This window comes from Mesoplodon mirus (assembly GCF_964341445.2).
Source record: "Mesoplodon mirus genome assembly, chromosome: 6".
Taxonomy (NCBI): domain Eukaryota; kingdom Metazoa; phylum Chordata; class Mammalia; order Artiodactyla; family Ziphiidae; genus Mesoplodon; species Mesoplodon mirus.
The window spans coordinates 141,453,584-141,481,307 of record NC_138982.1 but is presented as its reverse complement, the minus strand read 5'-3'; the positions used below and the strand labels follow the sequence as shown (position 1 = coordinate 141,481,307).

General features: G+C 36.6%; 1 protein-coding gene across 2 annotated transcripts in view; it reads right to left on the bottom strand.

Annotated features, from left to right (window-relative positions):
- The window catches only part of SH3BGR (SH3 domain binding glutamate rich protein), a 62,513-nt gene that overhangs the window by 21,695 nt on the left and 13,094 nt on the right, over positions 1 to 27,724 (bottom strand). For both annotated transcript variants that reach the window (XR_014294394.1, XM_082625319.1), the window contains exons 3-4: positions 18,876 to 18,956; positions 271 to 345 (exon numbers count right to left, since the gene is read on the bottom strand). Coding sequence is in view for 1 of the 2 variants with exons in the window: in XM_082625319.1 (XP_082481445.1) it covers positions 271 to 345; positions 18,876 to 18,956 (156 nt within the window). In the remaining variant the exon portion in view is untranslated. The remainder of the gene's footprint in view (positions 1 to 270; positions 346 to 18,875; positions 18,957 to 27,724) is intronic.

Sequence of the window (27,724 nt, the reverse complement as noted above, 5' to 3'; positions counted from 1 at the left end):
CACCTATTTAAGGCTTGTGAAGAGAACTCCAAAGGATTCCATATTTAGGGAATATTTATTTTCTATTGCTTGTGTGGAAAGAAGCTTTATAATTTTAGAGATTAAAAAAGATAAAAAGATAGATGATAGAGAGATAGCTAGATGATAGATAGAAAGATAGATAGATAGATGAGGTAGACAGATAGACAAACAGATATGAAAAGATTAGAACCTAGTAGACATTCTGAGTAAACGAGTCTCCAGGAGATGGTTCAAGATACCAGCTCTTACCTCTGTGTTGCTCTGTGCTTCTCCTGCCACATCACCATTGGGAAGGGAAGATGCTTCCTCGGGCGATTTTGTCACCTGCATCATAGAAATTGAGAATGTCTGAGAATTTTCTTGAGGATAAATAGCTTGCATTTCAATACCATTTAACTATCCAAATTATGTTTGTCTTCATCCTTCATTTTATCTTCACTGCGACATTGTAACCTAATTCCATAAGGCAGTCACCACCACTCACACCTTAGAGGCAAGAAGATAAAGGCAAAAAATGTCACATTGCAAGTCAGGGGCAGGGCTAGGATACACCTTCTACTTTATGTTCTCTTGACTTAACCAGTGGTTCCCAGTCTCTTAAAATATTAGGTTATTTTTCTCATCAGAAGGAAAAAAATTGTAACTATGTGAGGTGATGGATGTTAACTTATTGTGATGATCATTTCACACCACCTACATATATTAAATCATTATGTTGTACCCCTGAAACTCATACAATGTTATATTTCAATTATATCTTAGTAAAAATTGGGTGGGGGTAGGATTCGGTGATTTTTATTACAAAGGCACTTCAAGCTCATGGGAAAAAATTAAGCCATATACACAATTTCCAGTTCCAAGCTTCTATGATACTCAATATTAAAAATTTTATATGTACCTAACTCTACCTTAATACATACATAGAGGCTATTTTTGTTGCATTTTTGTGTTTTTTTTAAACAGATATGGGAACATACTATGCACAATTTGATTTTTTAGCTTAGTACATCATGTACATTTGTCCAGATTAATTCATATGTTTGTAACTCATTGTTATTAACATCTGCTTAATATTAAATATATAACAACTTATTCAAATATTTCCCAGTTGATGGTTTTTCAGAAAGTTCACACGTTTCTGCCTGTACAAACAGTGCTATATTAAAATGAATAAAATGGTGGGGAGGATTAGATTTCTTTCTAAAAAAAGAAATTGTAGCAATTTACATTCCCATCGTAATATGTGCCTGGCCGCTTTTCCTTTATCTCCATGAGGAATGAAGATGATTGCTCTTTTTAATCTTTGCCAACCTGTTGGGAGAAAATGGAATTTCATTTTTGTTTTAATTTACATTTTCCTCATTACTGGAAAGGAAAGGCATATTTTTCATGAGTTTTAGCTACTTACATTTGCTATTCAGATAAATGCCTTCATATATTTTGCCCATTTTTATGAGTTGTTTGTGTTTTATTATCAATTTTTAGAGGTTCTTTATACAATAGAAATATTAGCCCTTTGTCAGGTTAGAAGGGTTTTTTTTCCAGTCTATAACTTTTTACAGATTTTGTTGGGTTTTTTTGTTTTGTTTTGTCACCCTTTATATACACAAATTTATCTAAGTTTTATTCTCTGAAATGTATTTCTATTATTTTGTATTAATTATTAACATCTAGAGACTTAATCCACCTGGAATCTAATTTTGTATATGCTATAAAGTAGGGCTCTGTTTTCTTCCAGATAGATGACAAATTATGCCCGTACCATTATTTTTCCCTTGAATTGAGATGTTATTTTTGTCGTTTATAAAGTTCTACATATACATTTGGGTCTGTTAACACACTAGTCTATATATAAATATATAAACATATCCATGGATGTATTTATCAGTTCCCATGCCAATATACAGCTTTTATCACTGTAGTTTTTAACATAAATTTCAATATTCAGAAAGGTAAGACTTTGCTACACAAAGTCTCCTTTTTCAAAATTTTCTTGGCTCTTCTCAGACATGTATTATTCCAATTCATTTTAAGATCATTTTTCCTACTGTCAAAAATATTAAATAGGCTTTTCATTGAAATAGCACTAAATGTATTTATTAGTTTAGGAATTATCACTTCTTATTGTTAGGTCTTCCTACTCAGGGCATCATAGGTCTCTCCATTACTTTAGTATTTGTTGGTGTCTTTCAGATAAATTTATTCTTAAACATTTTACAGATTTTTATCACCATTGTGAGTGAGATAGGTTTTTTACATTTTAACTTCCTATCCATTATAGTTGATATAAATAAAAGCTACTAATTTTTGCATTTTTTTAATCCAGAAACTTAATAAACTATAATACTAATTCTAATGGATTTTATTGGAGTTTGTTGAGATTGCTAGGCGTACATTTACATCATACACAAATAAAGATAATTTTTATATTTCATATATGCTACATATATAAGAGATATTTCATTTTCTTACTTTTTTGTAATAACTACAGCTTCTAAAACAATGTTTAATAATATGGTGATGACAGGCATGCCTATCTTTCTTCTGATTTTAATAGAAATTCTTCAGTATTTCATGGTTCATTAGGATACAGTTTTCTTTCGATAATTGGTTTTTATCATATGTACTCAGTTTCCTTCTACTTATATTTTAATCCATGTTTATTTTAACTAGGAATGTCTGATGAATTATATCAAATATCTTCTTGGTATTTATGGACAAAATCTTATAGTTTTTCTCCATCAATAAGTTCATGTAATGAACTACCTTGATAGAAAAAATTCTGCTCTAATTGGTGTATTACCTTTAATTCATTGCTGGATACAGTTTGCTAATATATTATTTAGACTTCCCATCTGAATTCATAACAGAAATTGATCTAGGTATAACTGAAAGTTTTCTAAGTAATATGTCACTGGTCATGGATTTCATCCATTTCATTTGTCTGTTCAAATTATATATAGTCAAATTACATATAAATGTATTCAAATTATATATATTCAAATTATATATAAATTGTATTCATAAATGCACACACAGAGGCACACAGACATACACTTTCTCTTTTGTATTAAATTAATCTTGGTTTTTCTTTTTACTGATTCACTGCCTACTCTTTTTTTTCTATTTTCCTAATTTTATAAGTTGAATATTTATTTTACTAAGTTTTTACCTTTCTGCTTTAATTATAAGAATATTTAAAGTTAACAATTTTCCTCTGTATAGAGATTTGGCTGTATATTGGGGTTTGTGTATGAAATAATATCTTTTGCTTATTATTTGATGACTTGTAATATCAGTTTTGTTTACCCTTGGATATGGAGTTATTTGAAATGGCATATATTTATTTCTTAAGTTTTTATGATACTTCTCTTCCAGATTGTAATTCTATACTTGGGATAAAAATGTATCCTGTAAAATCATCCCTTTTTGAAATTTATGAAAGTTTCCTTTGTGACCAAGAACATAATAGATTTGGAAATTGTTTAATAAGTGTAAGAGAAGAATACATTCTATTAATATCTATCTAATATATTCTTATTCTTGTGTGTGTATACATATATCTCTACATATCTGTTAAATTGTTTGCTGTCACAAAAGACCCCAAGTAGCCAAAATAATCTTAAGAAGGAAAGACAAAACTGGAAGTATTATGCTCCCTAGTTTAAAACTATACTACAAAGCTACAAAATCAAAACTCTATGGTACTGGCACAAAAACAGACATACAGATCGATAGAACAGGATAGGGACCCTGAAAATAAACCCACACATTTAGGGTCACTTAATCTATGACAAAGGAGGCAAGAATACACAATAAGGAAAAAACAGCATCTTCAATAAATGGTGTTGGGAAAACTGGACAGCTACATGGAAAAGAATCAAGCTGTACTACTTCCTCATACCATATACAAAAATAAACTCAAAATAGATTAAAGACTTAAACGTAAGACCTGAAACCATAAAACTTCTAGAAGAAAACATAAGCAGTAGCCCTTTGACATCAGTCTTAGCAATATTTTTTTGGATGTGTCTCCTCAGACAAGGGAAACAAAAGTAAAAATAAATAAACTGGACTACTTCAAACTAAAAGACTTTTGCACAGCAAAGGAAACTATCAACAAAACAAAAAGGCTGCCTACCGAATTAAAAGAAGATATTGCAAATACTACATTTGATAAGGGATTAATATCCAAAATATACAAAGAACTCATATAGGGAATTCAGTGGTTAGGACTCCACTCTTCCACTGCAGGGGGCATGGGTTCGATCCCTGGTCAGGGAACTATTGATAAGATCCCATAACCCACATGGCATGGCCAAATAATAAAAAAAAAAAAAAAACCATGGGCTTTCCTGGTGGCTCAGTGGTTAAGAATCCGCCTGCCAATGCAGGGGACATGGGTTCAAGCCCTGGTCTGGGAAGATCCCACATGCAGCAGAGCAATGAAACCCGTGTGCCACAACTACTGAGCCCATATGCCACAACTACTGAATCCCGCACATCTAGAGCCTGTGCTCCACAACAAGAGAACACCACAATGAGAAGTCCGCACACCACAATGAAGAGTAGCCCCTGCTTGCCACAACCAGGGAAAAGCTCACATGCAGCAACGAAGACCCAACACAGCCAAAAATAAAATAAATAAAATAAAATAATTTTTTTAATTAAAAAAAATAAAACTCATATAACTCAACATAAAAAAATGTTAAATGGGCAGAGGACCTGAATAGACATTTTTCCAAAGAAGACATACAGATGGGCAACAGGCACATAAAAAGATGTTCAACGTCACTAATCATCACTGAAATGAAAATCAAAACCACAATGAGATATCACCTCTCACCTGTCAAAATGGCTATTATCAAAAAGACAACAAATAACAAGCATTGGTGAGGATGTTGAGAAAAGAGAATCCTCATGCACTGTTGATAAAAATGTAGATTGGTGCAGCTACTAGAGGAGACAGTATGGAGATTCCTCAAACAGTTAAAGGTAGAACTGCCACACAATCCATCAACTGCACTCCTGGGTATTTATCTGAAGAAAATGAAAATTTGCCTCACTAATCTGAAAAAATATATGCCCCAATGTTCATTGCAACATTATTTACAATAGCCAAGGTAGCCACCTCAGTGCCCATCAACAGACGAGTGGATAAAGATGTGGCATATATATATATATATGAAATATTACACAGCCTTATAAAAGAAAGGAAGTTGCAACAACATGGATGGACCTAGAGGGTATTATGCTAAGTGAAATAAGTCAGAAAGAGAAAGACAAATACTGTATGATTTCACTTAAATATGGAATCTAAACAACAAAGCAAATGAACAAACATAACCAAACATGGGCTTCCCTGGTGGCCCAGTGGTTGAGAGTCTGCCTGCCAATACAGGGGACACGGGTTCGTGCCCCGGTCCGGGAAGATCCCACATGCCACAGAGCGGCTGGGCCCGTGAGCCATGGCCGCTAAGCCTGCACGTCCAGAGCCCGTACTCCGCAACGAGAGAGGCCACAACAGTGAGAGGCCCGTGTATCGCAAAAAAGCAAAAACAAAAACAAAAACAAAAACATAACCAAACAGAAACAGAGTCATAAATACAGAGTGGTTGCCAGAGTGGAAGGAGATGGAGGGTGGAAAGAAATAGGTGAGGGAGATTAAGAGATACAAACTTTCAGCTACAAAATAAATGTCACTGTTATGAAATGTACAATATGGGGAATACAGTCAATAATTCTGTAATATCTTTGTATGGTGACAGATGGTAACTAGACTTATGGTGGCCATTTTGAAATGTACAGAAATATTAAATCATTATGTTGTATACCGGGAACTAACATAGTGTTGTTGGTCAGTTATACTTAAAAAACAAACAAACTCATAGAAAAAAGTCTGTGGTTACCAGAGGCAGCAGGTGGGGAGAGGGGAATTGGATGAGGTAGACAAAAGGTACAAATTTCCAGTTACAAGATAAATAAGTACCAGGGATGTACTGTACAACATGATAAATATAATTACCACTGCTGTGTGTTATATACGAAAGCTATCAAGAGAGCAAATCCTAAGAGTTCTCACACAAGGAAAAAAAATTTTTTTCTAATTCTTTCATTTTGTATCTGTACAGGATGATGATGGTCACTAAACTTCATTTCATGATATATGTAAGTCAAATCATTATGTTGTATACCTTAAACTGCAGTGCTGTATATATACAGTGATGCAGTTATATCTCAATAAAGCTAGAAGAAATTTTTTTAATTTTTAAACTTTTAAAAATTAAGTTGGCTGATTACATTTGTTTGTTTGCTTCAAATTGTGCCTGATATGTAATAAGTACAATATATGTATTGAAAGGTATGTTTTTAACAAGTTTTCATTGTATGTCTAGGAGTTTCTGATTTATGTATTTGACTGCCATGTAGTATGATCCATAAAGATCGATGACTACTATATTTTCTTTATAGTTGTTTACCATTTCTCATAATACCTCTTTTACCTAGATAATGCTTTTGGTCTTGAATTCCTCTATATCTAATATTATTAAGGTCACTCCAGCTTTCTTTTTGTTTGTTTATGCCCTTCATTTCCATTTTTCTTTGAATTATTGTTTTATTGTTATAAATAACATATGTCTCAATCTATGTTAAAATCTAATATCACTGACAACTCCAATTCCAGTGTAGGCAAGTAATATCCTATAAACTCTCTAACAAATAATGACTATAAACTTTGGGTGAATTTTTAAAAATAAATTTTCTTTAAAACAGAAGTAAAGGAAAAACAAGAGGAGAATGAACCAAAGTAAGAAGATTCAAGAGGAAGTTGACTTAAAAGATGAGAATGATTTGCACACTCAGGTTCACAGCTGCATTATTCACAATAGCCAAGAGTTGGAAACAATTCAAATATCATCAGTGGATGAATGGATGAGCATACATACAATGGAATACTATTCAGCCTTAAAAAAGAAGGAAAGGAAATCCTGACACATGCTACAACATAGATGAACCCTGAGTACATTATGCTAAGTGAAATAAGCCAGTCACAAAAATACAATACTGTTTGATTTCACTTATATAAGGAACCTAAAATAGAAAAATTCATAGAAACAGAAAGTAAAATAGTGGTTACCAGGGACTGGGGATAGGGAGAAATGAGGAGTTGTATGAGTATAGAGTTTCAGTTTTACAAAATGAAAAAGTTCTGGAGATCTTTTGTACAACAATGTAAATATACTTAACACTACTGAACAGTAAAGTTTTTGAAAAATTGTTTTAAAAAAGTGAGAATGGCACTGGGTGATTTGCTGTTCTCAGGGCTTAAGCCTGAGAATAAGCAAATCTTGTGAGAGACATAAAACCACAACAGTAAACCCACAGTTTTTTTTTTTTTTTTGCCTGAAAAATCCAAAAAAAACCCCCAGAATTCGGGGCACCCACAGTCCCTAGAAAATGAGGACAGAATCCTGGACAGGAGAGAAGCAGGTGGAGGGAGCCCCAAATTCTGTTTATAAACTCTGCAAAAATCTCCAGCTGAGCCCAGAACAATGTGTGCAAGGGACTGGTTTCAGCTAAAGAAAAAAGAGCTCAACTCAGATTTAAGCTGCTACTAGAAACATAGAGTTTGCAGTTTGAGTACGACAAAGTAAGTGCCTACTGAAACAAACAAAAAATCAACATTTTTCAGAGGAATGTAACAAAATACAGTCTGCACAACACAACCTTCACTATCTCCAAGTATCCAAAACACTTGAAGTATAAAGAACAAGGAAAATGTGACCCATCCTCAAAAGAAAAAACAATAAATAGAGACCAATCCAGAAAGAACCCAGATGTTGGAATTAGCAGACAAAACTTTAAAGCAGCTATTATAACTGTGCTCAAAGATGTAAAGGAAAATATGCATACGGTGATGAAACAATTAGAAATCTCAGCAGAGAAATAAAAACTATAAAAATCAAACAAGTGGGACATTCTATAACAGAAAAACTACAATATCTGAAATTTAAAACTCACTAGACTGGATGCAGAATGGAGATGACAGAGGGAAAAATAAGTGAACTTAAAGATAGACCAACAGAAATTATCCAATTTGAAGACCAGAGAGAAACAAGATTTTTAAAAAATAAAAAATTCTTCAGGGAAATATGGGATAATGACAAAAGACTTATCATATGTAATTAGAGTGTCAGAAGAGAAGATGAGAAAAAATGGGGCAGAAATAATATCTGAAAACATAATGGCTGAAAACTTCCTAAATGTGGTAAAAGACATATATATTTACAGATTCCAGAATCTCAGCAAATCCCAATAAGGATAAACAGAAAGAAAATTATGCCCGGGTACACCATAATCAAACAGCTGAAAACCAAAAATGAAGAGAAAATCTTGAAAGCTACCACAGAAAAATGACATATTACATACATGGAACAAGGATTCAAATAATCTTCATGTCTCATTAGAAACAATGAAGACCAGAAGACAGAAGGAAACAACATATTTAAAGTGTCAAAAAATTGTCTGAGTAAATGTTAAAGGTTATATTTACTCTTTTTTAAAAAAAAATACGTAGGATTGTTCAGTGCAAAAATTATAATACTGTATAGTTGAGGTGATGATATACAAAAATGTAATATACATGATACATATAGCACAAAGGATGGGGGATGGTAAATGGATATATATGATTGCAATGTTTGTTCATATTATAAAGTGTTATAAGATTAACTATAGACCGTGAAATATTAAGAATGTACACTACAATCACTAGAACAACCAAAAATAGTTTTACATTACAAAAAAAATGGAAGAAGTATCGCTAAAAAGCCAAAAAATAAAGTAAAAGAGAATTCTAAAGTACATCTAAATAACCCAAAACAAAGCAAAAGCACATAGAATAGAGGAATAAAAGAAGAGGGGACAAATAAAAAACAAGTAATAAAATGATAAATCTAAACACAATTAATTCAAGGATTACTTAAATATTAATAAACTTAATGGTCCAGTTGACAACAGAGATTGTCAGAATGAACAAAAAATGCACAAGATCCAATTCTATGTTGTCTACATGGGTAAGTTGAAAGTAAATGGATGGAAAAAGATATACCATGCAAACAGTAAGCATAAGAAGTCTGGAATATCTTTTTTAAACAGCTTTTTTTTTTAATCATAATATACAGATAAAAAGACAAAGAGTATTACCAGGAATTTAAAAAAGATATTTGATAATAATAAAAGGGTCAATTCATTAGAAAGTCATAATCATAAATATGATTGTGTTTTTAAAACGTATGAAGCATAAATTAGCCAGATTAAAGGGAAGAACAGACAATTCACATAACTGGAGATCTAACACCCCTTTCTCATCAACTGTACAACAACTATTCAAGAATCCAGGCTAGGAAATTTCAGCCTCTCCAGATTTTTTAGAACAACTGATAGAGTTGGTTTGATTCTTTCTACCATATTAATTCATTAGAGCTCGTCTGTCTTCTCTCATGTTTTTCCTTCCCTTCATTTTGCTGACTTAAGTTTGTCTCCATTCTGTTTTCCTCAGCTCTGCCCCCGTTCTGCTAATCTAGATGTTCTGAAATGTTTTTCTATTTCACTCTTGTTTACCTTTCTGTTCATAAAACTCACAGTTCTCTCTTAATAAATCACAGTTACATAATCTGAACGATCCCCAACAAAATGATTTACCTCCCCTGCCCCCCACTGAGCCCAGACCTTCAGAACATCGGTATTTCCCTCCTTTTCTCCATATCCCCAAACCAGAATGGATATTCTCACATATGTCATTGTTCCCATATGGCCTTCCACAACTCCTGGCTTTTTCTGAGGTTGTTTAAAATTCCTGACGTCACTATTTGGACAAGGTTTTCCTTTACAGAAGTGGTTCTCAGCTTTAGGAGCACATTAAAGTCCCCTGGGGCCTCCCTACCCAGAGATTTCCATTCAGCCCATCTTGGCTACAGCCCTGGCATCTCCTGGTACTAACAGCTCCCCTGGTGCTTCTGCTGTGCATCTAGGGCTGAGGCCGACTGCCAGGGCCTGCCTGCTCCAGGTTTCTCGGGGACCTGCCCCGCCCCCAACCCAGCTCACACTCACCACTTCTCCCAAGGAAGACCCCTCTGCGGGCCACCGCCGGGACTAAGAGCAGGATGGAGGTGGGGTGAGAGGGGTTCAGGTGCCAGGCTGCTCCAAATCACTGCCCAGGGCCCCTCCTGCAGTGCAAATGCCCCATCTGGGCCTGCAGGGCCCTGAGAGCTGCGCCCACCTTGGCCAACACCAGGGCTCGGTTCCTCCTTCAAACCAGCCCTTTCTGCTTTCCATCTTGCAGGGACTCTTGCCTAGTTTCTGGTCCTCAGACAGCACCCTCTGGTGTTCCCGCCCAGTCAGGAGACAAGGGGCTGGAGGGGGGGCTGCAGCATCACCTTCAAGTGGAGGGCCCTCTGTTCTCTCGTAGTCATGAGTTCTCTTCTCCTGCTCTTCACGCTTTTTTTTTCTCCTCATGCTTTTTATTTATTGATTTTTGCAGTAGGTCCTTGTTGGTTATCCATTTTATTTTTTTTCATTTCTTTTTACTGTGCTAAAATTCACATAATCTAAAACATACTATTTTAACCATATTTTACTGTACAGTTCAGTGGCACTAAGTACATTCACATTGTTGTGCAACTCTCACCATCATCCATCTCCTGAAGTTTTCACCTTCCTAAACTGAAACTCTGTCCCCCTTAAACACTAATTCCCATTCCCTCTCCCCACCCTCCCCACCCCCTGGCCCCTGGCATCTACCGATGTACTTTCTGACTATGAGTTTGACTATTGTAGGTACCTCGTATAAGTGGAATCAAACAGTATTTGTCTTCACCTAACGTATACTGGAACGCATTTTAACGCATATATTACATTTTAATATATTTCTGGCACACAGATTGTTCCTTTTTTTTTCCCCCTGTGCTATTCAGTAGGCCCTCACCAGCCATCTACTTCATACATAAGAGTGTACATACGTCAATCCCAATCTCCCAATCCATCCCACCTCCCCCACTTGGTATCCATACGTTAGTTCTCTACATCTATGTCTCTATTTCTGCTTTGCAAATAGGTTCATCTGTGCCATTTTTCTAAATTCCACATATATGCGTTAATACATGATATTTGTTTTTCTCTTTCTGACTTACTTCACTCTGTATGACAGTCTCTAAGTCCATCCACGTCTCTGCAAAGGGCACATTTTCATTCCTTTTTATGGCTGAGTAATATTCCATTGTATATATGTACCACATCTTCTTTATCCATTCCTCTGTTGATGGATGGTTATCCATTTTAAATATAGTACTGTGTACATGTCAATCCCAAACTCCCAATCTATCCCTCCCCCCGACAATTCTCCCCAGTAACCATAAGTTCATTCTCTAAGTCTGTGAGTCTCTTTCTATTTTGTAAATAAGTTCAATTGTATCATTTTTTTAGATTCCACATATAAGCAATAGCATACAACATTTGTCTATCTCCGTCTTACTTAACTTCACCTAGTATGATAATCTTCGCTCTTTCTGGTTCATGTCCTAGGTCTCCTGTGGCTGACTTCCAGGCTCTGGCTTTCCCAAATGATTTCTATTTCTTTGCATTTTATTTTGTGTTGGAGGTATTTCCCCCTGTTGATCTTGAACCACACATGGGTCTCAATGGCATCCACTCTCTCCGCCACTCATCTTGCCGTTTTAAATTAGGAAATTTCAGAATGTCTGTTTCTGCTCCAAATTCATGTCTTTTACAGTCCTCTTCAAATGTTTCTGTCTCCCTCTCCTTCTCCCTTTCACGCTCCTTCCTTTGAAGGCACCTGGATCATCTGTTCAGTCTGGTCTTCCTCCTTCAGGTTACTGGGAAACCCTGCACTTATTGAAATATTTTTGCCGTGACTCAAAATTGCTTTCAACGGAAGCTCACTAGTCACACCAGAAAATGAGGATCAAAACTTTTTTTTTTTTAGTTTTTAGTTTTATTTATTTATTTATTTATTTATTTAACATCTTTATTGGAGTATAATTGCTTAACAATGGTGTGTTAGTTTCTGCTTTATAACAAAGTGAATCAGTCATACATATACATCTGTTCCCATATCTCTTCCCTATTGTGCCTCCCTCCCTCCCACCCTCCCTATCCCACCCCTCTAGGTGGTCACAAAGCACCGAGCTGATCTCCCTGTGCTATGCGGCTGCTTCCCACTATCTATCTACCTTACATTTGGTAGTGTATATATGTCCATGCCTCTCTTTCGCTTTGTCACAGCTTACCCTTCCCCATCCCCATATCCTCAAGTCCATTCTCTAGTAGGTCTGTGTCTTTATTCCTGTCTTACCCCTAGGTTCTTCATGACATTTTTTTTTCTTAAATTCCATATATATGTGTTACCATACGGTATTTGTCTTTCTCTTTCTGACTTACTTCACTCTGTATGACAGGATCAAAACTTTTAATCACACGTCATTTGGGGCCCCAAATTACATTTTCCAGACATATTATCTTCACCTTCTTCACCAGACTTGGATGCGTCCTAAGAGAGAATCCATCTCCTGCTAGAGGATGCAACCATGACCCCATCAGATGATTGGAACCCTCTTGAGCAATGTCAGTGTCACTGTGGGAAATATCAGAACGTCCTGGGGTGGCTGCTGTGACGACGGTCCCCACTGGGATGTTCAGACTCTGACACTGAATAGTCACACCTTGACAGCATTCTGTAAATGTGATGCTTTGTCATTGTGATGACTGTACGTACCTCTACCAGTTACGGGAAAATCTATTTACATATATACATATATATAACTGGATATTTTCCATTGGTGTCTTAATAATACTCCTCTGACTAAAATAACATATAGAAGACGTTGATCCTAGTGGTTCCTTGCATGATATTTGACAATGATGGTATAGGTTATCAATCCTAACTTTAGTTATTTGCTTTAAATGTTAACTTGGTCATACCTTTACTTCTTTAATTTCAATCTAGCATGATCTAGGGCAATAAATTTCAATTAGAAATTCCCATCACATACTCATGTAGTTTTACTAATATATAGTTGTTCAGGATCTACTCCAGACCGACTGAATCTCATTACTTGATATTCTTGATATATTCCTACCATATATGGTAAGAATATGCTTGTCATTCATAGCATATTGCATGGTACATATGCTTGGTATATTCACAGTATAGTTCTCTGGATAATTTTGTTGTATCAAGATTTTTCCTCTATTCATCCATTTTTATAAATAAGATAGAATGATTGCTGTTGTCTTTGAAAATAGACTTAGTGATTACATTTATATTTTGCCTAAAATTTTTTGGAGTGACTTTAGTACTTCATTTTGCATGCCACAGAAACAACCTAATTTTTTAACCTATCACTAAGTACATTTTTAAAACATTTTTGAGGTAACATTGATTTATAACATTGTATAAGTTTCATGTATACATTACATTTCTACTTCTGTATATCCTACAACGTGCTCACCTCCAAAAATTTAGTTTCCATCCATCACTATACAGTTGACCACCTTTACCCGTATTGCCCTCTTGCTCACCCATCCCCTCTGGTGGCCACTACTTTGTTCTCTGTATCTACGTGTTTTGTTCTGTTTGTTCATTTATTTTGTTTGTTTGTTTGTTCATTAGTTTTTTATGTTGCACATATTGAGTGAAATCATACAGTATTTGTCTTTTTCCATCTAATTTATTTCACTTCTCATAATATCTTCAAGGTCCATCCACATTGTCACAAATGGCAAGATTTCATCTTTTTATGGCTGAATAGTATTCCAGTGTGTGAGTGTGTGTGTGTGTGTGTGAGTGTGTGTGTGTGTATATCACATCTTCTTTATCTATTCATCTATTGATGGGAACTTAGGTTGCTTCCACATCTCAGCTATTGTAAATAATGCCACAATAAACATCAGGGTGCATGTATCTTTTAGAATTTGAATTCCTTTTTGAGGAATCTCCATACTGTCTTCCATAGTGGCTGTACCAACTTACATTCCCACCAACAGTGTATAAGGGTTCCCTTTTCTCCAAATCCTCCTCAACACTGTTTACTTTTTGTCTTTTTGTTGACAGTCCTACTGACAGGTGTGAAGTGATATCTCTTTGTGGTTTTGATTCACATTTCCTTGATGATTAGTGATGTTGAGCATCTTTTCATGTAACTGTTGGCCATCTGTATGTCTTCTTTGGAAAAATGTCTATTCAGGTACTCTGTCCATTTTTAATTGGGTTGTTTGTTTTTCTGATGTCAAATTATATGAGTTCTTTGTATATTTTGGATATTAATCCCTTGTCAGATATATTGTTTGCAAATATCTTCTCCCATTCAGTAGGTGGGAGAAGAAGTAGACTTTTTGTTTTGTTGATCTCTTCCTTTGCTGTGCAAAAGCTTTTTAGTTTGATGTCATTCAGTTTGTTTATTTTTGCTTTTGTTTCTCTTGCCTGAGGAGAAAGATCCAAAAAAATACTGCTAGACCAATGTCAAACAGTGTACTGCCTAGGTTTTCTTCTAGAAGTTTCACGGTTTCAGGTCTTACATTCAAGTCTCTCTAATCCATTTTAAGTTAATTTTGGTGTATGGTGTGAGGTGGTGGTTTGATTTCAATTTTTTTACATCTTACTGTCCAATTGTCCCAATAACATTTAATGAAGAGTCTATCCTTTCACAATTTTATGTTCTTTGCTCTTTTGTCTTTTCTTTCCCTGGGAGTTTGGGATTAGCAGATGCAAACTATTACATTTAGAATGGATAGCACAGAGAACTATATCCAATATCTGGGGATAAACCATAATGGAAAAGAATATAAAAAAAGAATGTCTATATGTGTATAACTGAGTCACTTTGCTGTAGAGCAGAGATTGGCACCACACTGTAAATCAACTATACTTCAATAAGAAAAATAAAATAAAATAATGATGCTCATTGAATCAGATATGACCAGATGCTTGTGAAGAACTGAGGTTGATTTTATGGAGGCAATGCTTACTTACAAAGCTCTCTTGGGAAAACTGGCCTGGTACTTGGCCTGGTACAGCCTCTGCCGAAGATAAGAAAACTGTTCTACAAGCAATAATGCTGCTTATAATGCTTAATATCATTTTATAAGCCTACATTTTCTCCATAACAGTCAAGAGTATCTATTTTTAGCTTGAACAAGATTGATTTCTTTGCTGACACTTCTCCACAATGTTGTCTGCTACAAAACGATACTGTGACAAATAATATCGCTTCCATAAATCATCAAGTGTCTGTCTTCCCAAAGGATACTTGAAGGACTTTGCCGCACGTACACACCAACACCTATGAACCCGAGCAATGCTGACAGCACCCAAGGTTCTAGCATGGGCTGTGCTGCTAATTAGTGGAGTATCTTTGTGCAAATCACCTAAACTTCTTGGGCTTCGAGTTCCTCCTTTGTGAAGAGAAGGCTCTGAACTGGATGTTAAGTCCCTCTAGGCTCAGCTCTATAATTCCATGGCCACCCCTTTCTTCTACTTGGTCAAAAAGAATTTCACGCAATAGAACAAAACCTAAGCACAAACCTGGGTGAGATCTAAAATCTGAGATTAGGTAATTTTTTTAACGGGACAAGATGACGCAGAGCAGAGGGTGAGATAGAATTACATATATTAGGGTGGCTGTGTCTCAAAACATAATGAAAAAAGCAATGTGCAGAAAATTCCAAAAAAATATGATACCAATTAAGCATTAAAAATACAAAACAACACATGTACTGCTTGTGGAGATGAATACATAGTTTTATATATAGTCTTAAAATACCCATGATGTTAGCGGCCCCTAAGGAGTGAGAGAAACAAGGATGGGGAGAGAAACAAAGTGAGCTCATTGTTTCTTGGTAATGCGTGAGTTCTTTAACTAAAGCAAATATGGTATCACCTTCATTTTGGCAAGGCATATCTATGAATACTTGCTAAATGAGTCCTTAACTTAATGGTTGTTAAACAGGAGTGTGCATCAGAATCAACCAAAGAGCTTTTTAAAAATGCAGATCCCTGACCCTCTCCCCTTATAATTCAGGGTCAGTAGGTCTGAAGCAGAACTCAAGCATCTTAATTTTTTAAAAACTGTCCAAGTGATTCTTTTGCAGAGCAGCCTATAATACAATACTAATATTTAAGATAAAATTAAACAAAAGATACAAATGGTCATAACGGCATTATTCATAATAGTCCCAAAGTGGAAACAACCCAAGTGTCCGTCAACTGATGAATCCATAAATAAAATATGGTCTATTCATACAATGGAATATCATTCTGCCATAAAAAGAAAAGAAGTACTGACACATACTACTACATAGATGAACCTTGACAGCATTATGCTAAGTGAAAGAACCAGAAGCAAAGAACAAAATATTGTATGATTAGTCCAGGAGGCCCAGCAGTCAAATAAGAGGAATTTCAAAAAGAGCAAAGAAAAGAAAATGGGAAAAGAATGACCACAGAAATAGTACCTCCAACATCTTCCAGAACTGAAGGACATTACTTTCCAGATTTAAAAAAGGCCCAGCAAGTGCCCAGCACAAACAAGGAAGAAAAGACCATTCCAAGCACCTCATCGTACAACTTCAAAGCAAAAGAGAGGAACCTAAAGTCTCCCAGGAATGAGAGAAACAAAAACAGACACAAACACAGGGTCAGTAGACAGACTGGCACCAGGTTTCTCAACAACAGCCCTGGAAACTACTAAGAATATGGACCCGCAGCTTTCCCATCCTCAGCAGAAGTGATGTCTGGCCTGGAACTCAGCACCTTAGCACACCGCCAAAGAAAAGTCATCCATGAGGGATGAAGGCAGGACCTACCATTTTCTGTAATAACCCTTGTAGCGCTACCTGACCTTTTCAAAATTATACACATATTAATTGGATAAAAATTAAATTTTAATATTCAAAAAAACAGTCTTTTCATAAGAAATGAAGATACGTATTGGGGTACAAAGATGCACTTAAGATAAAAACTCATTACAGTACAGTCCCTCTTCAGAGCACAACAGAACCAGAAACCAACTTGTAAAATAGAATCTGATGGTCCTAAAATCAAGGAGGTTAAACCCTCTCATTGCTGATTCAATCCATCAGCAATTCTTACCAATCCTTCCTCCAAAACAGACACTTAAATCATCCACTTCTGTACTGTTCTATCCTCACCACCCTAGTCCGCGCCACCATGACATCTCATCCGTCTTACTATAGTAATTTGTACCACTTCAATCCATTCATCCAATTGTAGCCAAAAAGAGTTTTAGACAAGGAAATAAAATTACTCCTCTGCTTAAAACTCTTACAATGTCTTAACGGCCCCTAAGATAGACTCCAGAGCACTGCTGTGGCCCATGGGCCACCCACCTGCTGCTCCCACCTCCCATGGTGCCCCTTCCCTCTTCACACCGGCAACTCAGGACTCAGGGCAGTCATGGCAGGTCTTAGGAATCCCCAAGCCCTTTCCTGCCTCAAGGCCTTTGCATTTGCTCTTACCTTTGCCTGAAACACTCTTCCCTCCACCCTTCCTTTCCTTCTTCAAGACCCAAGTGACCTGAGTGTCCCCACCAAGAAATATATCTTAACACTAAGGTACCATCTCTTAAACATAATAACTAAACTAATGTGACCCAGTTAACAAACTCCTATACCAAATAAAAAAGATCAAATTGCATGTAATAGCTTTTAGCACTTTTTTAAATGGTTAATAATGTGTATGAGATATGTTGCATTTAAGTTGACCAAAGCCAGAAAGGTATTTCATTAAAGGGGAAATACCTTTATTTCCTGGTATAGAACCATTATCCCCTTATAGAACATTAACCAACTGTAAAATCTAAATGTTACCATTTGGAGAAGGAATTCTTGTTACACCTGCATGTGTTAACCTAAGCACTAAGAGACCTCAGATGTCATTACCTGAAGAATGTGGACGCATGGAAGATAGCACATCCACATGCCTCTGAGACACACCCATCTCTATAAGGTAGGATTTTTAGTTGTGTCTCCTACAGTGAGAATTAATTGGGACTCAGTCATCACAAAGCCCTTTTGAAATGAAGCTGGGCTCAAACAGATTAGTTAAGAAATAAATGAATTAGACAAATGTATGCTTGTCTTGTATCTAAGGAAAGTCATGTATGAGATGCTTGGTAGAGGTGAGGAATGCAGTGAAGGTAAGGAATAAACCCAGGTGATCTCCACCAGACATTCAAATTCATGGTATTTGCTTTATTAGCATAATTCTTTATTTAATTGATATAATTATACATAATCAAAGATGAAACAACACCAGAGGGAAAAAGAAGCCTGATGAAATTTATCTTGTTCTTGAGTCTAGATCTTACTTTTTCCCTCTTCATCAGACAAAAAAAGCAAAATTCAATTCATTTTCAATAGAAATAATTAATATAGGAGTACATATCATGATAAAATTAACTAACATAAGCTGTCATGAGAAATTCATAACAAAATAATTTCATAGACACAACCTGAGAATTTATACTTTTACATATTTAATTAACACACTTAAGATTATTGAAGGCAATGATATTTCTTAGGTATTGTAAAGCTTACTATAACAAGGTGTAAACAGAGCAAAAATAATAAAAGCATAGTTTTGAAACATGCTTTAGTAGAAACCATGCATTATCTCCATGCATAAGACTTCATCAGAATAAGAAGTGTATTAAAATCATGGTAATTTAAAGATCATCACTTATTAAACAGTGTCGGTGCTGATTTTATCCTCACTTCTTATGACCTATATTGGACCCCAAGGGGGTGTTCAAGCTTACCTTTGAGCCTGGAGGGGGAGCCAAGCCAAGGAAGGAATAAATAATATTCTCTTCTTTTGCAGAGAAGAACGAGTCAAAATCCTTGAAGCAAAGAAAAAGAATGATTAAACCCAGTGTACACTTGTGAGCCAGTATATTGACATAAGTTAATATTTTTTATTTATTAGTCATTAAGTGAGGAGCTAACACAAAATGTTATCCCCATTTGCCTTGCCAAAATGATCAAGCCCAAATTTAGGAAATTGAACCATGAAGTTTACATTTGTTTTTTATACACCTTCATTGTGCCTATTACAGTACAGTGAGAACACACCCACACACACACACAAATTGTTCCTGCTCAGGAATTGCTGACAACACGCAAACATACATACTAAGGAAGAACCTAGGGGCAGGAGAGGAATAAAGACGCAGATGTTGAGAATGGACTTGAGGACATGGGGAGGGGGGAGGGTAAGCTGGGACGAAGTGAGAGAGTGGCATGGACATATATACACTATCAAATGTAAACTAGATAGCTAGTGGGAAGCAGCTGCATAGCACAGGGAGATCAACTCGGTGCTTTGTGACCACCTAGAAGGGTGGGATAGGGAGGGTGGGAGGGAGACACAAGAGGGAGGAGATATAGGGATATATGTATATGTATAGCTGATTCACTTTGTTATAAATCAGAAATTAACACACCATTGCAAAGCAATTATACTCCAATAAAGATGTTTTTTAAAAAAAACATACATAGTGGAAGTCTTCTCTAAAAGTTTCACATCTTTAGCTGGTTTTCTTATAATTTGACCCTATGGATTTGGACCCTAATCAGGGTCCAAACAACACAGGACTAAAACAATTAAACCAACACAGGATTTCTCTGCTGTTATTATAGTAGCTTCTAAGGGCCCAGACCTGTCTCAGACCCTTCTGATATCAGGAGCCACAAGACTACGGAGGGTTTAGAAAGGCGCTTGTTTTGCCAAAATGGGAAAAACCGCACAGCGATCTGAAACCTGGTAGCAGATAGAAACAGGAAGCTCAGCGAAACTCCACTCCCATGCCAGACCACATCCAGGACAGTGCTTCACCAGGTGGGTCCAGCCCTAAACCAACTCTCCAGTAGTGTAGTTGTCAATAGCTTGGAAGAGTTTCATTTTTTATCATTAAACATAAAAGATACTCCCTGGGCACTTTCTTACTGCCAATCTTTGTCATTGGGGCTGTGATGCAATTTCAACAGTGTTGCCAAAAGGCTCAGAAGGTACAGGGTTAGTCTGGCCTGAACTGAAAAGGACACTCAAACCAACGTGGTCATGTTATTGCCTACCCTCCTCTCATGAGTGTTAAGAGCTTAAAACAAAAGACAGGCCACCTATATTGGGAAGAAAATGTTATGTACTTCTCGTGTGTTCATCTTAGCCTAAGATTTATTTTCCTACCTGTAGCCCTGATTCTCTCAGTGATTAATTTTCTTCTTTTGTACTGAATGTATTTTTGTAAACTGCCTCAAATATTAGCTGAGGGAAATATAGCATGGTAAGTGATTCTTTGGTATCAGAAATTCTCACTAATTCCCAGAGCACACACTTACTAGGTTGTTGTTAAAGATTACATGATAGAATTCATTAGTAGTATAGCACTAGTAAGTAGGTAAAAGGTAATACAGTAAATTTATGCCAGCTTCTTAAAATTCCATAGATAAATATCTGACGATCTCTAGTTGTCAACTCTAGAAGCTTTCAAGTCAAGATAAGTTTTCTTATAATTGAACAGATTGTGTTTTGCTTCAACTTAAGTCCATATAGCTTCTTCAGAATTTCAGAGGACTGAAGAACAGTTTGTCCATATTTTTTACTTGATGTTAACAAATAGATATAGAAAATAATGAGTATGAAGTGGTTTTTCAACTTCCAGTTACATTAGTGTGGCAGATTCGATGCCCTAAAACACCATCTTGAAAAAAAAAATTTTTAAGCCAGATTAAGAAAAAAAGTATAAATGTATTGCTAAGCTGGTACTGGAAAAAAAAGAAAAAGAAAAAGAATGAGAAGGTCTAACACACATCTTATAGGAGAAGCTAACAGAGACAATGGGGGGAAAGCCATACTCAAACACATATGGCTAATAATCTTCTAGACTTGCTGAAGACACCAATCCTTAGACTCAGGAAGCCCAAAAATAATCCTAAACTGGATAAATAAGAACTCTAGGGAATTCCCTGGTGGTCCAGTGGTTAGGACTTGGTGCTTTCACTGCCACGTGGCAAAAAAAAAAAAACCTCTAAACCTAGACACATCCTAGAGAAAGATTATAAGGCAGCCCATGGAGGGAGGGGTAGAAGGGAGGGGAAAAGGAAAACGTTTCCCCCCGCCAAAGTATGGCATTAGATTGACAACTGGCTTCTCAATAGCAATGCAGAAGTCAGAAGAAAGTAAAATAATTTCAACATGCTTACAAAAAAAATAACCCTCGACTCAGAATTCTAGACTTAGTGAAACTATTTTTCATACATGAGTGAAATAAAGACACTTGTCTGGAAAAATGTCTTTTTTTTTTTTTTTTTTTGCAGTATGTGGGCCTCTCACTGTTGTGGCCTCTCCTGTTGCAGAGCACAGGCTCCAGACGCACAGGCTCAGCGGCCATAGCTCACGGGCCCAGCCACTCCACGGCATGTGGGATCCTCCCGGACCGGGGCACGAACTCGTGTCCCCTGCATTGGCAGGTGGACTCTCAACCACTGCGCCACCAGGGAAGCCCAAAAATGTCTTTTTTAAACAAAAAAAATTTAGAGGATTTACCACCAACAGACCCTCACTTAAAGAAACTCTTATAGGACACATTTAGGCAGAAGGAAAAGGATTCCAGGTGGATTATCTAAGATGCAAGAAGAAATAATGAGCAAAGATATTAATAAATATGTGGGTAAATCTAAATCTAAACAAACCTTGACTATAAAAACAACAAGTAGAAATGTTGTGAGGTGGTATAATGGCCAAAAAATTAAAATACTAAAATAACCGAACACATGTAAATAGGGAAAAGGTGATTAGGGTTAAAGTAAAGATACAATCTTACCTAATTTAAATTAAGTATGGTTGTTAAAATAACTAAAGTAACCACTAAGAGAACAGGTAGCTTATATTAAGTAAACGGAGAAATATAATTAGGAAAAAAGACTTTAGTCAAAATAAAGTCAAGAAAAGATGAAAAAAGAAAGAAACTGCAGGGTTTCCCTGGTGGCGCAGTGGTTGAGAGTCCACCTGCTGATGCAGGGGACACGGGTTCGTGCTCCAGTCCGGGAAGATCCCACATGTCGCAGAGCGGCTGGGTCCATGAGCCATGGCCACTGAGCCTGCATGTCTGGAGCCTGTGCTCCACAACGGGAGAGGCCACAACAGTGAGAGGCCCATGTACCGCAAAAAAAAAAAAGAAAGAAAGAAAGATAGAAAGAAAGAAAGAAAGAAACTGCAAAAGTTGGAAAAATAAAAAGTACATAACAAAATAATAGAAGTAACTCCAAATATATCTAAATCTCAATGCATGGGTCAAAAAAGAAATCATATTATGGACTACAAATGTTTTAGAAACAACAATGAAAATATTGCATATCAAAATACGTGGAATGAGCTAAAGAAGTACTCAGAGGGCAATTTATAGCCTTAAATACCTACATTAGAAAAGAAAAAAGCTTTAAAAGTAGTGAGTCAAGCATTAAAGTTGAGGGAAAAAAGAAACCAAAGAGTATGGAAGGAAAAAATAAAGACGAGCAGAGATTTAGCGAATAGGAAAAAAATTATATATAGATAGAGATGTATGTAGATAGAGATGTATATAGATAGAGATCAGTAAGAATCAATAAGACAAAAAAAATTGAAAGTTGCTAAGAGACTAGATCGCATAAGTTCTTACCACAAGGAAAAAATGGTAACTATATGAAGTGATAGATGTTAACGAAATTTATTGTGGTAATCACTTTGCAGTATATACGTATATCAAATCATTGTGTTGCACACCTAAAACTAATACAATGTTATATGTCAATTACATCTCAGTTTTTAAAAAAGAAGGGTAAATTTTTTAATAATTATTTTAATTTTTTTAAATCACCAGTTATGTCATCCAATTGTTTCATCCACATTTATTAAAAACTCCATCCTTTCCCCATCGATCTGCCATGCCAGCATTGTCATAACCAGTTGTGTATTGTGTGGGGCTCTATTTCCGGACATTAGGTCTACCTGTCTATTTATCCTTCAATATCACACTGTCTTCATGATCACAGCTTTATAATGAGACTTGCTTATTTTCTGCCTCTTCTTGCTATTCTTAGACCTTTCCTTTTTCATTTTAGGTAAATTATCTTGCTTGGTTCTACAAAAATTCTTTCTGGGATTTTGATTGAAAAAGTATTGGATCTATAGATCAATTTGGGAAGAATTAGGATCTTTAAGATACTACCCTTTTTTGGGCTTCCCTGGTGGTGCAGTGGTTGAGAGTCCACCTGCCGATGCAGGGGACACAGGTTCATGACCCAGGCTGGGAAGATCCCACATGTCACGGAGCGGCTGGGCCCGTGAGCCATGGCCACTGAACCTGTGGGTCCAGAGGCTGTGCTCCACAACAGGAGAGGCCACAACAGTGAGAGGCCCACGTACCACAAAAAAAAAAAAAGATACTACCTTTTTATAGAGATGGTCAACCCAAGGATATGTTCTATAGCATCATTTATTTAAGTCTTCCATAACATTTAAATTTTCTCCAGACATCTCTTGTTAGATTCTTTTGGAGGGACTTCACATTTTTTTTGCTCTTCTTAATTATGTGTATATATATATATCATATATATAATATATATTATGCTTGTCCTTTTTCCATCATAAGGAAAAGGCAAAAACTCAATAGAAAAATGTTCTAAATATATACAGAAGAGGACACACAAACATGAAGAGCTACGCAATCTCTTTACTAACAGCCACAGTTAAAGGATGCCTCCTGTGGGGCCTCCCCTGAGCTGCCACAGGGAGCCAGAGCAGATGGTTTAGAACATTTTTTAAATGGGAGAGGGGTTGAAATAGAGTTGATGGATTATTTTGTTAAGGAGGAAAATATTTTTAAATTGTCAGCCACTGTCACCATCTTTTTTCATAAAATTGAAAAATATATTTTACCAAAAAAAATGTGGTAAAAATGTGCAACTCGCAAAGGTTCTACTCCACTTGACCCCAGTCCTGACTCCCAGGACCTAGAGGTAAGGTCAGATCAAAACAACAACCAGGGTTTCCCTGGTGGCGCAGTGGTTGAGAGTCCGCCTGCCAATGCAGGGGACACGGGCTCGTGCCCCAGTCCGGGAAGAACCTACATGCCGCGGAGCCGCTGGGCCCATGAGCCACAGCCGCTGAGCCTGCGCATCTGGAGCTTGTGCTCCGCAACGGAAGAGGCCCCAACAGTGAGAGGCCCGCGTACCGCAAAAAAAAAAAAAAAACCTTCTTAGAGTGACTGGAACTGTGGGGGTGATCTCACCAGTGCTTCAAACATCCACGAAGCTGTCTTCCCTCTCCTGGAATCACTGCCATCATTAGTTGCGAAGTGTGACCATCCCTCAGCTCAGCTTTAAAAAACTCTTTGTATTGTCTGTTAGAGCTAAACAACTGAGAGTGATGACCTAGGTCATGAAGGTGAAGCCCTCGTGAATGGAATTAGTGCCCTTTATGAGGAGACCCCCCCAGAGCTCCCTCACCCCTTCCATCATGTGAGGACAAAGCAAGAAGGCACCAGCTGTGAAACAGGTGGCCCTTATCAGAACTCAACCACGCTGACACCTCGATCTTGGACTTCCCAGCCTCCACAACTATGAGAAATAAATTTCTCTTGTTCATAAGCCACTAAGTCTGTGACATTTTCTTATAACAGCTTGGACAGTCTAAGACACACACCAGTGTCCACTCTGAGGCAATGAAAATGAATAAACTAGGAACAACACCAATCAACATGGTTGTATCTTTGAAATATGTTGGTGAAAGAAGCAACTCAAAAAATACAGATAGTATGAGTCCATTTATATAAAGCTCAAAAATAGGCAAAACTAAACAATGTATTCCTTGGGTGTGTATACAGGGGAGATGGGAGAAAAGGAAAGAAATGGTAAACACAAAATTCACTACCCTGGCTCCCTCTTGTGCAAAGGGACCTGGACACGATCAGGGAGAGGCACACAGTGTGCTTTTAAGTTTCTGGAGATATCATGTGACTCAAACCGATGGTGTGCACACGGTTGTTCATTTTTATTATCCCTCTTGAAACTACATATTTTTCATCATCTATGGCACATTTCATAATAAAGTTTTAATAACATAAAATAGCTTGTTCAAGACTTGCGGTTGCCAAGGGGGAGGGGGTGGGGGAGGGAAGGATTGGGAGTTTGGGGTCAGCAGATGCCAACTAGTATATATAGGATGGATAAACAACAAGGGCCTACTGTAGAGCACAGGGAACTAGATTCAATACCCTGTGATAAACTATAATGGAAAAGAATATATATGTATAACTGAGTCACTTTGCTGTATAGCAGAAACTAACACAACATTGTAAATAAATTATACTTCAATAAATTTTTTTTAAGGCAAGGAAAAATTGCCCATAATGGCAAAACAAAAAGTAACATTTATTAACGTGTTGGTATATGTACTGTCAAAGTTATATATAAGATATAATAAAATTGTGATCATACTGAAAAAGAAATTTTAATTAAAAAATAAAATAAAATAGCCTGTTCAGTAACATCAGTGTGTTGAGAACGCCCTCCCCCTGCCCTAATTGGGCGGGCATCCTGTCCTCTCTTGCATTCCTGAGTCCCCACAGATACTTGCCTCTCTGCTGAATGGTCAAGATCCCCTTCGGCTGCTGCGTCCAGGCCCAGGCAGGCACCCCAGCCCTCACCTAGGCGAAAATGCACAGACTCCAACTTGGCATCAACAGACAAGTTGGCTACTTCCTGTTAGTGTTTTTCTGCCAGGAGGGTGACCCGGCCTCCACTGTGCTGGCTTCCCGGTGGTGTGCCCTTTCTGTAGCCAACAGTTGTCTGCCATGCCCTCACGATAACATCTTCATCTATTCTGCCCAGAGCAGCAGGGGTTCAGGCTGGCAGGGACACGACGGTACTCAGAACTACCTGTGACACCCAGCCCTCTCACTGCCCTGGTGCAGAGAAAGCCACTGCTTGCCCTTGAGGTCCCCTCTCCCTGCTGCCATCATCAGGTATGGCATATAGGTGACCATTCAAGAATCCAGAGTCCAGTGATTCAACTTAAATGGTAGCATTATTCTGACAGTCCACATTCCAATCGTGTGGAAAGATACATTGACCATCCAGATTTATGCCATTTTATTTTTTTAAAGCAGGTTTATCACTTTCTTTTTTATTTAATTTTTATTTTATATTGGAGTATAGTTGATTTACAATGTTGTGTTAGTTTCAGGTGTGCAGCAAAGTGATTCAGTTATACATACACATATATCCATTCTTTTTCAGATTCTTTTCCCATATAGGTTATTACAGAATATTGAGTAGATTTATGCCATTTTAAACCTGACATATCCTTCATAACCTTTTAAGTCTCCTTTCAAACTCAGAACCTACAATACAAATTGTCATTTTTACCTACTTTCTGAAAACAAAGTCCTTTGCCTCATTAATGAACTTTTGTTAAGAATATCCACAGACTGCAGAAAAGCAAATTTAGCAAAGATGCTAGTAGGAAAAACTTCTAATACCTCTCTGAAGGCAGAACTGAAAAGAATTAAAAACAGTTAAACATAAAATAATTTGTATGCTTATCTCATTAGAGCCATACTTGTAATAGGAAAATACATCTTAAAAATAGAAGCCTTTTTTCTTACTTGGGAATTCTTTTCTTCTTCCTCCACAATTAAAATGAAAAGCATTGCTAGATCACAGCAAAACAGAATAAAAAATGCCTTTGAGGTTTTATTTTTATAGCAGAAAATAACTGCAGAACTTTTACCCTGGAAGTTAACATAGGTTGAAAGAAAATGCTTCAATATTGTTTCTACCGTAACTAGCCTTGATTGAAAAGGACAGTTAAAATAAGCAAAAGTAAGAGGTTTTAAATACTACTTTCACTGGAAAAGTACTAGAAGAAAACATGAGATGATTCCTTTGATGATTTTAGGGTGCAGAACAATTTTCTATACAACACAGGAACCACTTTTTAAAAAAAGATTAATAGATCTGTCTGCACAAAAAAAATTTAAGTCCTGCATTCCAAAAAAATCACTTTAAAAAGTCAAAAGACAAAGAAGAAACATGGGGAAATATTTGCAACATGGTAGTGATGGGGCTACTTTCCTTCAAAAGTAAAGACTCTTACAAACCAGTAAACGTTACCTAAAACCAAATAGAAAAATAGTAAGTCATAGAAAAAAACACAGAGAGCTTATAAACAGAGAAAAAGATGTTCAGTCTCACCCATTAAGACAGAAATCCAAGTCAAAGCAATAAGAACACATTTTTCACTTAACAGATTGGCGAAGATCCAAAAGTGTGCATATAGAGTGTTGTCAAAGTCACAGGGAAACAGCCACACTCAAATTACGTTTGAAAATGTAAATTGGTGCAACTATAGTCCAGGTTTAATATCTATTGAAGGGTGAGAAGTGTATATGTTGTAACTCAGCACACCTTCTAGGAATTTATCCTATACATATACTCAGACTGAATACAAAGCACTGTACCCATAAAGGGGTTTCCTGCAGCATCGTTTGTAGCTGAGAAAGACTGGAAACAACCTGAATGTTCCCTATTAGAAGACTGTGCCAATAAATTATGTCACATCCAATGGAAT